This window comes from Octopus bimaculoides, chromosome 2 (genome assembly GCF_001194135.2).
Source record: "Octopus bimaculoides isolate UCB-OBI-ISO-001 chromosome 2, ASM119413v2, whole genome shotgun sequence".
Taxonomy (NCBI): Eukaryota; Metazoa; Mollusca; class Cephalopoda; order Octopoda; family Octopodidae; genus Octopus; species Octopus bimaculoides.
This window is the reverse complement of record NC_068982.1, coordinates 33,360,400-33,377,448: the sequence shown is the minus strand read 5'-3', so window position 1 is coordinate 33,377,448 and position 17,049 is coordinate 33,360,400. Positions and strand designations below refer to the sequence as shown.

At 33.2% G+C, this 17,049-nt stretch overlaps 1 protein-coding gene across 16 annotated transcripts in view; it reads left to right on the top strand.

The window, feature by feature from the left end:
• LOC106868006 (rho guanine nucleotide exchange factor 28) overlaps nucleotides 1-17,049 on the top strand; it is a 561,000-nt gene that overhangs the window by 463,502 nt on the left and 80,449 nt on the right. For all 16 annotated transcript variants that reach the window (XM_052976095.1, XM_052976105.1, XM_052976107.1 and 13 more), the window contains 3 exons: nucleotides 2,252-2,384; nucleotides 9,800-9,873; nucleotides 16,494-16,554. In XM_052976095.1, coding sequence (XP_052832055.1) covers nucleotides 2,252-2,384; nucleotides 9,800-9,873; nucleotides 16,494-16,554 — 268 coding nt within the window. The remainder of the gene's footprint in view (nucleotides 1-2,251; nucleotides 2,385-9,799; nucleotides 9,874-16,493; nucleotides 16,555-17,049) is intronic.

Here is a 17,049-nt window from a genome sequence, read left to right as displayed (position 1 = left end):
ACTATTTTCCTCTTTCTTCTTTTCTAAAATTCTTCAGTGTATTTGGTGAGAACATACAGAATGGGGGTGAAAAACAAACACGTATACAATAAGCAGATGCAATACATTCACACATGTCTATAAATACACACACACACACACACACACACACACACACACACACACACACACACAAGCATTGTTAAATTTTACAAAATATGCTAGTATCCAAATCTAAGTAAGCTATTGTAATAATTTTAAGTAGGGCTTCTATTACAGTATTTATGTTATTGGGGAATTAGTATGGTTTTATTTAAGTATTATACTTTTAGTGTCATAAATCTTACTTAATATGTAAATGTGTGCATCTGTACTCACACTCACACACACACACACACACACACACACACAGGGAGAGAAAGAGAGAGAGAGGAAGAAAGAGAGAGTGGAAGAAAGTGTGAGAAGAGGAGAAAATTTCTATTTGTGTGCAAGGTTATGTTTAATGTCATTTATGTTCTTAATATTTCCAGCGATCTGCTTCTAATTTCTACTTTTTTTTATATGAGTTAGTCAGGAGAAGAGGAACAGGGCCCATAATAGTTGCAGGTCCTCACACACAAGTGAACCTGATGTTGTCTATATCCAATTTGGACAGCTGTATATCAGTGTCTGTAGTGTGGAATGGGGGTAGAATCTTGGATGGAGTTGGAACTTTGTGTCTAATTGTCAACGCTTGCAGCAAAATGAACACAGCTATCGATACCCAACAGAGCAGGTGGCAGTGTGAAACTCAGCAGCAAGTTTAGACATTATCTTCATAAAGATAAACAATTTTTCTATTCTTACTGTTGAACCCTTTTGCATTTAAACCAGCCGTATCTGGCCAAAATGTTTTACTGGTTTTATGTTCAAACTGACCAGATCTAACCTCTCACACTTACCTTACAATGTTGTTGTTGTTGGCACTCCGTCGCTTACAACGTCAAGGGTTCCAGTTGATCCGATCAACGGAACAACCTACTCGTGAAATTAACGTGCAAGTGGCTGAGCACTCCACAGACATGTGTACCCTTAACATAGTTCTCGGGGATATTCAGTGTGACACAGTGTGACAAAGCTGACCCTTTGAATTACAGGCACAGCAGAAACAGGAAGTAAGAGTGAGAGAAAGTTGAGCAAGGTTCGCCACCATCCCCTGCCGGAGCCTCGTGGAGCTTTTAGGTGTTTACGCTCAATAAATACTCACAACGCCCGGTCTGGGAATCGATACCGCGATCCTATGACCGCGAGTCCGCTGCCCTAACCACTGGGCCATTGCGCCTCCACTTACCTTACAATATTCTAAAAATAAACTATCACATCATTGCAATCTCAAAGTTACAAGATAATGCATGCAGAACTAATTCAGTTGAATTTGAATGAATAATTATTACATTTGTCAGAGTAATCTGACTGCTAATGAGTTTGTTATTTTTTCTTTTTTTAACATTTTGTAATATTCCAAACTTGATTATTTTGTTGGATCACCATAAACACAATGACTGATAATGTGTAGATTTTTATCACTTAACCTGGGAGATTCTAACACTATTTTAACAAGTGATGTATAATGATTATAAACCAAATCATGTGCCTAATTTTATGGTCTTGCCACTAAGTGATTGGTCATGTAGTGTGCTTGAGTCTAGAATCTAGACCAGTAATTCTCAACTATTTTTCACCTAAGGACCCCTTTGATTCCTGTTTTATTCAGATGGGACCTCATAGCTATTCAATGTTTAAAACATTCTATTATGATTTTATGATTGTTAAGAACTGCATAAAAAAATTGTTAAAATATTTTGTGTATTGTAGAACCAATTTATTTTCACAAATTTTAACAAGATCTTATATGGACTTTGGTTGAGAACCACTGATCTAGATTCTATATGATTGTAATTGTTATCATTTTAACTGCCACTTTCTCATAGGAGTTGTTCTAGAATGTAGGACTTGGATCCTATTTCGTCCTGTACATAATCAATATGGTGCACTTTTAGAAAAAATTGATCATATAATGATGGTTGTGATAGCTGTATTTTCATGTTGTTGGGATAAATTATCTGTTTTAGTTTTGGTTTGGTTCGTGTAACTACAGCTAAGCTAACAGAGTTAAAACAGTGCTTGTACTGGCAAGAGCAGGATGTTTTGTTTTGTGGATTAGATTTTCTCTTTTTCTTGTTCATTTGAAATTATATGATAAAAAATAACTTATTTGTTTTTAACTTTGCAGGGAAAAGATGGCAAAGAGAAAGAGAACAAACATAAAAATGCACACCAGTTTGTGTCTCTCTCGATAAGTAATACTTCACTGTGTCATGTATGTAACAAGAGCATGGCAAATAAAGCAGCTGTCCAGTGTGAGAGTAAGTATCATTTGATTTTCTCATTTCATACATCTTAACCCTTTAATGTTTAGATCAGTTATATCTGGCCCAGATATTCTACTCGTTTTATGTTCAAACCAGCCATATCCAGGCTCTCTCACCTATCCTACAATGTCATACTAAAAGTAAGCAATCATATCATCAAAGTCTCAAAGCTACAAGATAATGCATGATTAATTGAAAACAGTGTGATTAGATAAGCATTACATTTGATAGGGTAGCCTGAATACTAGAAGGTTAAATCTTTTCTCCGCTTTCAACTGCAATTCTTTAATATTCATTATAAGGATTCAAAATAGGTATTTACTGTACATTTAACACCTGAAGTTTTATTCTATATTCATAGTTTTTTCTCACAATAAACTTATGGCAAAACTACTAAATGTAAAAATTCTTGACCTAAAAACTATGCTTTTATCCTATATTTTGCAGTGTAGCATTAAAAACATGGACAATTAAGCAGTATATTAAAAAACTTCAGTTTATAAATAATGTATTTTTCTTGTAATTTTCAGTAATTTTATGTATATATCCAATTGTTCAACTACATTAAGACATTCAATTGTTAAGGACACAGACTAGATTTACTGAAGTTAGCTTATGTTTAAAGTTTCAGTTGAAATGTACATAGTGTTTACAAATTGCGTGATATCCTTTTGGATCAGTTTTTGTTTGGAAACTTATTTTTTGATAATGTAAATTTTTAACTTCTTTCATGTAAAAAGCTCCATTCCAGCTTGGTAGCATTGATCCTCTCTCTGGTGTAAATAGTTAGATTCCTTAATTAATGATACATAAATTTAGTTTTTAATTTATCCACTTGGCTGAAGTCAATGACAATTTCTACTTTGTGATTCAATTTGATAGAAACGACAACTAAATCTTAAATGACAAGTTACCCACTTAAAAAAAAATAACACATTGGATAATATACTCGTAAATATACTATGCTGAAATAAAAGAAATGGTCATAACTGTAACACTTTTGATTATAGATCTCCTTTATTTGGGCTGACCAAAGAAAGCATTGCACTTCAGGAAAAAAAAAATTGCTGTAACTAACATGGAATTCTGAATGGGAAATGTATTTTTCCATTGACTTCTTTGCTTATTAACTTTCCTGTAACCTGGAAAATCTGTAAGAAAATAGGTTTTGGATTTTGGAATCGCCCAATGCCAATTGTTATCAGCATCTTGGCAAATATCTCTGATGGTTCTATTGTTTCTCTGCTTTCATATATTTATGGCCTTTTTGACCATATAGCTGTCAACCTCAATTGGTGATCACTCAGTTAGGCCTACTTGGAGTAGGTCTCCTTCCACGAGTTATTTTCATTCCATGTGTCTTTCTTAGCATCTATGAGGGTGTCACTATCACTACAGCCACACTTTTCAGCAATGACATCATGATTTACAGTAATAAACATTCATTATATAACTGATACTTATTGACTCTGCAGTGATGAAATGTAAAATCAGTTTTGTAGAGTAATGAAGCTAAATACTGCTATTATTAAGTTTTGCTATTCCACCACTCTTAGCTGCATTTTGATAATGCTGGTAAATAAGTGACATTACTGTGCTAAAATCTGGAACCAATACCACCATTTCACAGTTAAGTGATGACTGTTAGGAAAATCATACATCAGTAGAACTCTTGCACCAACAGTGTTTGATCTATTAAAATTAGAAGCCAAATATCCTTTGAATCACTATTTTCCATCATGAAATTAAAACACTTGGATAATGTGGTTCTGGGTGCACAAAGTGTAGATAATAAAAAAAATGTAATGGTCACAATTGTTACACTTTATTTTTTAACATCATAGTTCAGCTCAACCAGGACTGGCTTGTGACTAAACAATACCGTGTATGTAAAATGGTATTAGAGAGATGATAAGTATTAATTTGAGACGGGAAAGAGCATCAGTCCTGTCAGTGATCCTGTTTCTCTTTGCTTTCTCAAAATTGATGCTTATAATGTCTTATATTATTTTATATGAAAAATAGTTGCAATTTAATTATAAATTTGTTTCTCTATATGATCAGAACACTAGCTTTGAAAATTTAGTCCTGAAAGTATGATTTTAAGGATTCTTTTGTTTAATAGCTCTTTCAGTGAAGGATTAGTTTTTGTTGGAATTACCATGTAAAGCATGGTTCTTTGGAGCTTAAGTTCTCTTTTTTCTAAATGTTGCCTCAATATGAGATTGGGTGTTTCATAATACTTACAATGCTAAAACTGTTTAATCATCAACTTGTTATGTAACAAGTTGATGATACTTCAAGTGTTCTTAGCAAGTGAACAATTGTTATTAAAACAAACAATAGATTGAGTTCAATATAATGTCATATGACCATTAGTAATCTTCAAAACACTAGTTTAAAACTTTTTTTTTTTTCCTGTGTTATTACAGTACCTGACAAAAATTATAAGCATCACCTTATTTGAATAATGTTTATATCCAGTAGCAGGAGCATTTTTACTGTATCACTGTATGGTGACATCAGGTAGCCAATAATTGTGGATGAGCTTTGCATTCTACAAAATTTTTACCCAAATTTTATTAAACTAGTGTGTGTATGTGTGTGTTACCGTCATTTACTAGCTGTTGAATAAAGAACTTCAAACGCTTGTACAGGCTGTCAGCTGATATGCAATTCTAGTCAGTTCACATTGTTATGTGAGTGTTAACGTATGTAATGCAAGGAACCTCAAAATGTCAGATAGAAAAATTATTTCTGTGAGTAGGGGGAGAAAAATTTAGACATGCTTTGGTCTTAGTATCACCTTTTCAACAAAGTATAAACTGCTACTTTTCATGCTGAAGTGATGATTGGAGGTTTACCATGCATATTCATATTTGTTTGTCCTTCATTCTCGAAGGTGACCATATCTCTTATATATTGACAACACATGTGAAAGAATATCAACAACAGCTGTGCAGATGGCTTCTTATATTACACCTTCTGAGTATTGAAACTGTGAAAGTGGCAATTTTTCATTTGATGTAGTACTGTGCAATACCTGGTCACTGCAACAAGAAGTCTGTTGTCTGTTTGTGTAGTTTTGGAGAAGGTTGGGTGTCAACTTCTGCTGAATTTGAATCATAGTGAAGGATGACCAGTTTCAATCTTCTCATCAACTGACTTCCCAGTCTAGTGGCAAGTGGGTTGAGCTGACTGGAGCTATATCAGAGGTGCAGTGCGATGAACAGGGTGATCTATTTTGTTTCGTCCTGTTCCATGAACTTACCCCTCAGGGAAATTGCTGGATATTGATTTTCACAGACAGTTCAAAACTCCTGATTACCCTCAACCTAGTTGAGCTGATCTACCAATGCCATTACCCAGGTGGCAGCTCATTACTGCATGCAGAGAGTAGAGCCACAGGCTAAAGCTGGAGGCTAGGTGGAAGCAGATAGCAGATGATCTATCCTGTAAAGACGTTGGTAGATCCCTTACACTGGCACTGCATACCTCACAAGTAAATGTACAAGAAAGTACCCTGACTGACACAGGAAACTTACATTGTTTATAGAATAAATTACTGAGGCGCCATCTTAAACTGGTGTTACTGATATGGTATAATCAAGTAGGTCGCCTCTGTCAGGTAATGTTTATTGATAAGAAAAACAACCATTTTCTAAGATATGGTTTAGTTGACAAGTTTTAGGATCTTGTACTTAAGTAATGTTCTGTAAATTGATTGTGCAAATGTTTATGAGGTCTGAGATGAAATGACTCTAGGATAGAAAATATATATACAAAAAGAAAAAAAATATTGATATTAATGTCACTAAATATATCTCTTCAATACAAATATTAGTACAACACACAATTAGTTATTTTGATTTCAATTAGAGTTCCTGTTTTATGACCTGTTTAGTACTAGAATTATTAGAACCACCTCAGTGATTCAGTGACATTTTCTTGCATTCTACATAGTTTAATTTGTCATTACCTGGATTATTTTTCTAAACGTCTGACTAAGGTCATAATCACAGCTGTTTTACAAGTTAAGATTTTTCATAGTTTGTCACTGGTTGAAGTGTAAAAGTTGGGTTGAATTTATAACATAATGCATAAGATCTCTGTCTCATGTTTTCAATCCACTCATCTTTGCATCCCATTACAATTTATTTGGTAAAATGGTAAAAAATGCTTATGGTATTGTAATTGATATTTTGTGAACTGTTCAGTCACATGAATGAGATAACAGAAATTTAATCATCTATTGACATTTTATTTCAAAGTAGTTTTATAAAATCACATTTATAACAAGACAAACAGCTGTAGATGTCAAAATTTTCAATATGGGGGAAGTACACAGAAGAAGAAAAAAGTTTTGATCTAATTTGAATTATCTTTGTGTAAATAGGATTAATTAAACAAGGATTTGCATATTTATACTTAGTATATCCTGGCAAATTCAAACACAAATTTGCTTGTCATTGTTGTGTATGTCACATGTGGGCAACTTCTTCCTTTTGTGATGACAGTGTGTTCATAACACACTTGGTTCCTGGGATACTGGGGTACCATTGTTGTTTCAACATGTCTCATCAGTCAGAATTTATTAAGCGAATTGGCTATTTCTGTAAGTAATGTTTCTAATTACTCTCCTAGATTTAATGTGTACACTATATTGGATAGGTAGTTGTGGGTCTTATTTAAAGCTTAAACTGTATGCTTCATTATCAAAGTTTCTGGACTAAAATTGGTTTTCATAGCAAGGTAAGATACTCAACTGATATGTATGTAAAGGTAAAAAGATTGAAGTGGGATGCAGTAAAATATCTAAGTGAGGTACCTCTCTTACTAGAAATAACAGCGAGAGTCTCCCTGAAGTCGTACCTCCATCATCTCAAAAAGGAAAGTAAGGGCACATAAAATGTGGTCCTAGCAATAGTCTGGTGTGTGTTTGCAATGAGCAGCTGGAATACTTTGAGCATTGGCCTACATGAACATGTTTACATTCTGTTGGTCATTGACAACCATTGCAAATACTTGTCCGTGATTATAACTGAAGACAGTATTTGTGGATTGATTTGTATTTATTTGGCTTGCTACATATATATATATATATATGGTGTATTTTTTAGCTGTACATTTGATATATTTCTACCCCAGTCACTCATTGAATTACTGGAACTTCTGCTATTTAATTAGCTATCTCAATTATTATTTTTATTATTATTTTTTGGTGGATTTTAAATATTTTGGGTCATCATACTTTCTGAGTGTGTGAGCATCTCATTGGAAACTTTGATGAACTAGTATTTAGCTTCAACCGAAATTAGAATTAATATTTTTTAAGTTAAAAGGTATTTTCTATTTATAAATGATGTTGATAAAAGAATGGAAATTCTCTAATTTTTTCACTTGTGTATCTTTGAAATTCCATTCTCTGCTCACAAAATATAGTTTCCCTCAGTGTATGTATATGTATATATATATATATATATATATATATATTTTAATTAGTATCAGTGATTCATAACATCTTTGGATGTTTTAATAGTACTAGCTAGGGTTGTCAAATTGTTCTTGATATTATTCTTGCAACCATTCATAGCCATAAAAAAAAAAATGTTTTATTTAAAATATTTTTAGTATCTAAATTTATTTTCTTTATTATGTTTGACTGAATAGAAATCGTATCAATTGTTACTCCTAGTTACATTTATAAATGAAATGATGTATTTTGCTTCTTTCTGAAAATTCTAGAGAAATATTTTCTCTTATTATTTTTTAAATTTCACCATTTCTCAAATACATAGTATATTTATTTTTGTAATTCTTTCATCTTGACTGACTATTATCTTGTTTTTGTTTGATATTATGATTATGATTGAAGCAGATTTTGAGTGTGCTCTACCTATTCTGCATATTTAGAGTAAAGATAAATGCTTATACTCTATAACTTGAATATTAATGCAGTTTTATCTCAAACCTAAAAATTGCAAAACATGAACCTTCACATGAAAGATTATTTGCAATTGCATTGACTTTGTGCCAACTCCTATATCAGATGACCAACCACTAGTGACTATGTTGTTGCAAAGGTCTGGTTCAAATCAGTTGACAGAAATATCCTATGATGCGCTCTAAGAGACAAATGTTGCTCTAAAATCACATCAGTTTTCTTCTGCCTTTTTCTCTGACTTCTGTGGATTTCCTGCTAGACATAGCTAATAAATAATATGAACACTGAGTGAAAGTTGCTGAATTACAACATTTAAAATTAAATGTACTGCTGGTGAACAAGTTCATCACACTGCATTGTCTGCATCAGTTGGAATACAATTCCTGCTTGTCTTTTGACTAATGACTTTGATAGTTCCTCATCTCTGAATAAATTCCTGACTGAATTATGCAATACAGCAATAAGAAATGAACTGGCTTGTCCCTAGTTGCATTGTTTCTTTCATCCGTGTTAACTTCTTTGAGATTCTGGTTGGAAGCACTCCCTGGCTTGACATAATCTTAAAGCCTGTTTTGATAGTGTATTCTTCTCCTTACCCTTATGTCGACCACATTCTCTCTAAGCTACTGGAGGGTTAAAGATTAATATTTAATAAATGTTGCTTCAGCTCTTGTCTTTGGTTACTGGTCAATACAATGTAGGTCACCTTGACCCAAGATTGATTATTATTTCCTTTCTTCACATCTTTTGATCCCGAGAATTCAACTGCTCAGACACGTCTAGAGATTTTAGATATTATTGAAGAAGACATAGTTACAACTTTTAATGATTTAGATTCAAATTCAGCACCAGGACCAGATGGTCTCCCAGCCATACTATTGAAAACTTGCAAAAACAGTGTTGCCAAGCCATTAAAGTTGCTATTTCAAAAGTTGCGTGAAACCAGCTTCCACATATACCTTCTTCAAAGTCACAAACAAAAACCCTCTACTGTACCTGTCTAATATTCAGAACTCCCCAAGTATTCAACTGCTTTTACCCAAAGAGATTAGAAATATAAAAGGGACCTCTACTGAAACTTTAAAAAAAAACCATTGGATGAACTCCTAACGACAATACTGGACCAACCAACTATTTAACGATACACTCAGGGGAGATCAGCATATACAAATTTGATCATCAGCCAACTTTCAATCATAATGTGACAACAAAACTTAAAAAAAAAAAAAAGAAAAAGAAATTAAGGCGATGCTCCAGCCAGGCCACAGCTTGGCAACTGAAACCATTAAAAGAATAATAACCTTCATAGGATTTGATAAAACTGTTTCACTTTCTCAAATTGAATAATGCTGATTTCCTTTATGATCATTTATATATATTGATTTGATTATGTATTTCAGTTGTTAATTGGTATATTTGTCCTGCCCAATTTTATTTTAACCAAATTTTTCTTTCTTTATTTCAGACTGTCTTATCAATGTTCATGAAAGTTCCTGTAAAGAACATATTCCTCCTTGTTCAAAACTGAACAAATCCAAGGTAAATGTTGATAATATTTATTATAATTGTTTTAAAGTGAGGAATCTGCATGCTTATTTTGAGTGGGACACCACACAACACAAAAAAACAGAAAGTAAAAGAAAAACCCAAACATATAATTCCTTATTTTTCATCTAGCAAAAACTGATCAGTTTCTAGTTAATTCTGTATGAGGAAATATTCTGTTTATTCTGTGAAGAACGAGTGTTTCTTTTTTAATGTATCCTGCATTCCTCAACCATTAGAATATTTCGTGACAGTGATGACTCCTTGGCGATTGGAAAATTTGCATCATGCTGGGGAGTTTGACAATTTGGCATCATTAGCATGCAAATATTCATTAATGATCCCCCTTGGTGACTGCATATGTAACATTGTCAAAACAGGATCCCAAAGACAAAGTTTCCATTTTGGAGTGAGAAAATATTTCAGTGGTGATCACTTATTCTGACCCATCATCATCATCATCATCATCATTTAACATTCATTGTCCATGCTGGCATGGGTTGGATGGTTTGACTGGGCTGACACACTGGAAGGCTGTGTCAGGATCCTGTCTGATTTGACATGATTTTCTACAGCTGGATGCCCTTTCTAATGACAACCATTCTGAGAGTGTAATGGCTGCTCTTACATGCCACCTGTATGGGTGCAATTTGCTTGACATTGGTATCTGCCACAACTTCAATTTTGCTTGGTTTGATGGGTCCTCTTCCCAAGCACGACATAATGCCAAAGGCCTTGGTCATTGCCTCCGTGAGGCCCAACACTCAGAGGGAGCTCAGCCACTATGCCTCCATGAGGCCCAACGCTCGAAAGTAACTAAGCCACCTCACTTCTGTGAGTTCTGTTCAAAAGGAACTTGGCCACCTTGCCTCTGTTAGGCCTGTTCGAAAGGAACTCAGCCACCTTGCCTCCGTGAGGTCCAACACTCGAAAGGAACTTAAGATTGATTACTCTGACCCACTTTTTGAATACTGCTAACCTGTTTTGGTTGTGTTGTCACTGTACAATAAGCACTTTAGACTGTATTTTAAACCATTGTTTAGCAAAGACAACTAGTGACTCAGAGACAGACCATTCCTTCTTTCTGTCTCTTCCTATCATTACAATGACAACCTCTGCATCTCTACACTTATAAATTTTGAACGATCTCTGCCTTAGCCTTCCTCAGTGTGCCCATTTTGTCCTCTTCTCTTCACCCTTATTTTGTTTTCCTACCCAAACCTTGAACTAAACACTCCATTCTTTCCTGTTAAAATTGCACTCCTCTCTGGAATTCACCTGCTGCCCATGTTTCCTTCACCTAAAGAAATTCAATCTGTACATCAACTACAATGACTTCCTAACCAGCCTAGTTGAGCCTACAGATGTCATAGATACTGCCTTTTGTCTTCTAACTAATAATAAAAAAAAGAAAGAAAATTAACTATATCACATTTCTGAGGTTATGGAAAATTCTAATAATCTTTCTGGAAATGAAGTGATCCATCATTAACCCTTTAGTATTTAAATTGGCCATATGAGGTCCAAATTTTCTACCTGTTTTATGTTCAAACTGGGCAGATCAGGCTTCACACCTACCCTCAAATGTCATTGTGAAAATAAGCAATCACATCATTGAAATCTCAAAGCTCCAAGATAATATGATAAATTCAAAACAATGTAAATAAGCATTGTATATGATAGAGTAATCCAAATGCTTAAGTGGTAATCATCTCTTACACATTAACACTAACTTGTTAAAAAAAACTTTTGCGAAGAAACAAATTTTTATTTATAATGTTAATGAAATTTGTTGTGTAAAAAATTATTTTATTTATTTCAATTTTAAATTTGAACAATTATGACTTAGCAAGATATTTCTCTTGAATATTTTTTTTTTTAAAGAAAAGACATGCTACAATATCATTTTAAAACATTAGTTTTAACAATGTCAGAAATAAGTAAATGTTGTTGGTATATCTTCATGAAAATAACTATTTCTTTCTGGTGATTTTAATGAAACAATTCTCGTTAAACTTAGTACCTCTGTGTTCAAATGAACAAAAACAATTACAATTTACATATTCCTGAATTGGCATAACCTATTCATTGAAACTTGGTTGGATAGAATAAAGAACTCTATCACCTGGCACCTTTGGTGCCTTTAGCAGAGTTGCCTCCATTGCAAGGTTAGGTCTGTGGTTTCAGTCTTGGAGGCTCTGTAAAGTCTTCTAGCTGTAAGTTTTTCATTCAAACTGAGACCATATATTGTAGTGCTCTTTGTCCAAAGAATCCTTGGAATATTTCTTGAAATTTTTGAACTTTCTTTTTTATTGACAATCAAAGAAGCTGCTATCTGTTTGGTTGATATACTAGAAATAGCTGCTAAAGTTGACTTCAAATTATGCACTACCGTCTTAAACAACGGCACAGCCTGGGGTATACAATGCTTGAAAACAAGATGGATTGGTCATGCTGGAATGCTTTTCATTGTAGGTCTATTTGATCAGGACTGGCCTGTGACTAAAAGCATAAGTTTGTGTAATGAGATTCACACTGAAGTGCTATGTTGATGAGTTATTAAATAAAAGAGATGAACACATTTAAAAGCAGATGGACCATTTAGTTTAAGGCTATATATAACCTGAAGGAGAAGAAAAAAGGAGTCCATAACATTGGAGGTTAGATAGTTAAAAAAAAAGGGGAATGATGAGAAATCAGTGATCATGATTTTGATAGAATAACTAGATTTTCCTTGTTAAGTAATGCAATATAGTAAGTAAAATTTCAATACTGTGTAGGAGTAGTGCAGTCTGTACATGTGCAAGAGCTGTAGTGGCATTCCTGTTGACTGATGGCTCACCAACACCTCAAATGTTCAAAATGTTCTGACGCAATAGGCAGAGTGCCAAAGTCTTCTGCTAAGGCCATTATCTGTAGTAATGAATCACTGCAAGCAGAAAATAAGTTGTGTTACCTTAGCTATTTGAAATAATGTTGGAAGTGAAACTGATAATAAGCAGTGGAGTTAGGGTCTATCATACTCTAAAGATATTTAGAGAAGAGTACTTTAAAATGAACGAACTTCTCTAATATTGTATGCTGGTGAATTGGAAGTTGAGGATATGCTATGTTTGGAAAGAAACTAGATATATGCTTACTGGGTTGAAAAATATTTGTGAAATTATTTGCAACAAAGAAAATATAGGATGAGTTTGTTGGTAGCAATTGAGAAAACATTTTAATAGCTTTTGAATACCTGTATTAATATAGAGGTGAGTTATAGATGTATAAATCATTAGGAAAACTGATTCACAGTTGGTATTTTTGAGAATCTGTTCAGTAAAAACTGTGAAATGATTTTTTTTTTTCCTTAAATCTTTCAACTTTATATGAGCACCACACCATCATCATCATCATCATCATCATCATCATTCTAATGTTCACCTTTCCATGCTTGCATGGGTTGGACAGAGTTTATTGAGATGGAATTTTTATTGTTGGATGCCCTTCCTGTTGCCAAATCTCACCTATTTCCAAGCAAGATAATATTTCCCCATTGCCAGGTATGTTCTTGCAGAATTTTGGAAATGATTGGCACTGCTTGTATGACACTGACAGTCATTTTACAACCATCATGCAATGTCAAGACAAGGAGAGAGAGAGGGGGAGAGAGGGGGAGAGAGAGAGAGAGACACACACACACACACATACACAGACACACACTACGGCAGGCTTCTTTCAGTTTCCATCTATCAAATCTAATATGGTTTTGGTTGACCCTGAGCTGTGGTACAAGACATTTGCCCAAGATGACACACAGTGGAGCTGAATCTGTAGCCATGTGGTTGGGAAGCAAACGTTTTTACCACACAGCCACCTCTGCACCTAATCTCCTGATAAATTGGAAATTACTAATATAAGTTACTTTTGAATATTTGATATTTTGGACTGCTCTTTTCCTCTGCCCTCCACTCCCTCCCACCATCATTTTGACTACACTTGGGTATGAACCAGTTTTTTACTTGAAGTTCTTTCTAGGCTGATTAAACTAGCTTTTAGCTATTTCAGGTTATTATAACTAATTGTCTTTGATGTATCACCAATGTTTATATAAGTTTTCATCCAGCAGAACCAGATCACTTATCTATTTCTCGTTCAGTAGACTAATTTTAGTCTTTTCTGTTTGTTTTTCTTAGTTTAGTCTCTTATAATTAAAGGTAAATATATTTTTAACTAAAACAAGCTTCTGATACCAAATATTTCATATGAGATCTTATCTTTTGTTGGTAATACAAGTAATAGTTGTAACCTATTTGCAATAATTAAGGATATTGCAAAAAATTATTGAAAATTTATCCAGTGTGTATTATTTGTATTTACTGTGTGTGTATTATCTGTATTTTATAAATTATTCTTTGCGAAAGAAGCCAAAATATTAAAATTGTGTTATTGTGACGAATTAGTTCACATGTTATATTGCTGATAGAAATTTGAAATTCTTCCCTATTAACTTTAACTGAATACATTTCCAAGGTTATGTGAATAAATATTGGTGTATAAGCATAATGCTGTATAACATTGACAATCAAAATTGATTTTTTTTGTTTTTTACTGAGAGAAAAAAAAAATGTCCTTTGTGCTTTGATTGGTTGATTGTTATCTCATTGGTTTATGTTAGACACCTATTCTGTCTGTTTTCACAGATTTGACATAAATTGATTTGATACTCTATGCTCAACATTATTTGTTGTCGCGTCCTGACTGAACAAACTGTGGTTGCAGTCAGTTTATTTACTAAGCAAATATTTGATTCTACCTGAAAAAGAAATATAAAAAAGCTTTCAAGGGCTTATGCAGAAAATATTGATATAATTGATTTTTCTTTTTTAATCTGACCTATAGATTATATGCTGTTAGTAAACATTCTCCAAATTAGTGTCAGTTTTATGTATTTATTTTATTGATTTGAATGATTTAGTTTAAATTATACTTTAAAGAAAGAAATTTACATTTAAAACTCACTTACATAAGCAAATTAATTAATATACATAGTTTAACAATGTCATTGACTTCAATTTTTGTATTTCAAGAATTTGATTATTCAAATATGTCTTTAATTTAGTTTACTGTTTGTCTTTTCTATGAAGTTGCAATCTATCAAATGTATATAGCAAGGGACCTTTCCAACTAACAAAAGAAAAATAAATTGTTTGGCTGTTTAATTTTATAAATTTATGAAGCTGTCTTACATATTAATAGGTGCAGGTATAGCTATTTAGAAGTTTGTTTTGCAACCACATTGTTTTGAGTTCAGTCTCAATGTGCAACATATGCAACAGTCTGACCAAAGCATTGTGAATTTGGCAGGCAGAAACCAAAAAGAAACCTATTGTGTGTGTGTGTATTCTTACCTTGACAACATGCACTAATTGTAAAGAAACATCATCTTACAAGTGGTGTATTTGTTTCCAATCTCCTTTGAAAACACGTCTGAATTAGAAGAGACACTCTGCCTCTCATCAACCCTCACCTGCTTAGAAAGAAGTGAGAGTTGATGAGTGTCTGGCTGTAGAAAATCTGCTTGCAGCAGATTCCATCTGATCCATGCAAGTATGGTGAAATAGACATTATATTGATGATCAATATGAAAATTGATCACAGATTACCAAAGCTTTTGTGCTGAGTTAGTTATTTTTCTTTATAGTTCAGAATTTTGTATTCAGTGTATATATGTTACCTAGTTTTATAAAAGCATCTTTCTTTTAACGCTTTAGACCAGCAGTTCTTAACCATTTTTTTACCTATGAATCCCTTTAATTCCTATTATACTTGGGTGGACTCTCATAGCCATTCGATGTTTTAAAAAATCCTATATTTATATTTTTAGAATTTAATATTGTTAGGAATTCTATAAAAAAAAAAGTTTAAATATTTTGTGTATTGTAAAAGCATAACCAATTTATTGCTCATAAATTTTTACAACAAAATGTGTTATGGACCCTGAAGGGTCATATGGACCCCAGTTGAGAACCACTGCTTTCAACTGTTGGACAATTAAAAATAAGGGATAAGAATAGTTACAATCCAGAAGACTAGTAAAATTTACAGTTTGTGATAAAATGAGCCTATCTCACTTAAAATACAATTGGAGTATGCAAGAATTTTTATTTCTGAATAACTTGAAACTTTAATCTGTCTTATATTTTTTTTATTAACATTTCAATTTTCATCTTTTCATTTTTGTTTAACATAGTATATAGGAATGGTTAAGTTCTGCATGGTATCGGTTGCCTAGACCCTGAACTGCCAAATGCCCCAATCTCTGCAAAGTAGAAATAATTCTCTACTGCAAGCAAAAAGAGGCATAAAAAAATTGATTTGTGATTTTCATTGCTTTTAGTTCTGAGTTCAACTCCTTTTTGAAGAGTGGGTGGCATTTGATAAACTAACTTGCCTCAGGTATCACACTATGGGGATAAAATTTTCAGTGGTGTCCTAATGGGTTATAAGAAACTCCATAACTTGAACTTATATCATTTATAATATTTGAAAATGGAGGAGGTAAACTATATTTTGTTTATAGAATTGTCAGCTATTGTAAATAAAATATCCCTTTTCAATTCTTTCAACAGGCAACACTTCAAGAAGGCAGCAATCATGGTCTTCGAGAAAAGCAGTATCCAAGTGCTCCGGGTTAGTTTCCATTATATGCTGTAATTTTTGTTACATTTCATTTCATTTATGAATCTTTATGCTGCATTTCTTCCAGTTTTATGGTCTCAGATCAAATTTCACTGAGGTTGACTTTGTCTTTCATCTTTTGGGGGTCAATAAAATAAGAACCAGTCAAACACTGGGGTTGATGCAATTCCCCCTGCGGAATAATTTCAGATATGTCTCATTGGACTAGCCTCTGTTCTTTGAAGGCAACTTTTTTTTTTTCATCTTCTATTCTTGGCTCCTGTAATCTTAATCATTAATAATAAAAGTATTAGCTCTATATGCTCATTGGATTTCATTTTAACTCAGCAGAATGCCAAATTCTGTTCAAAATGTTGACATTTTGAATTGGCAGTTACATTTCTTTGGGGAAAAGTAGATCTATGAGTTTATCCTGATCTATATAACTCTATACAATAACTTACTGATTACTGCTACACTCTTTATTTCTTATATTTTAGATAAATA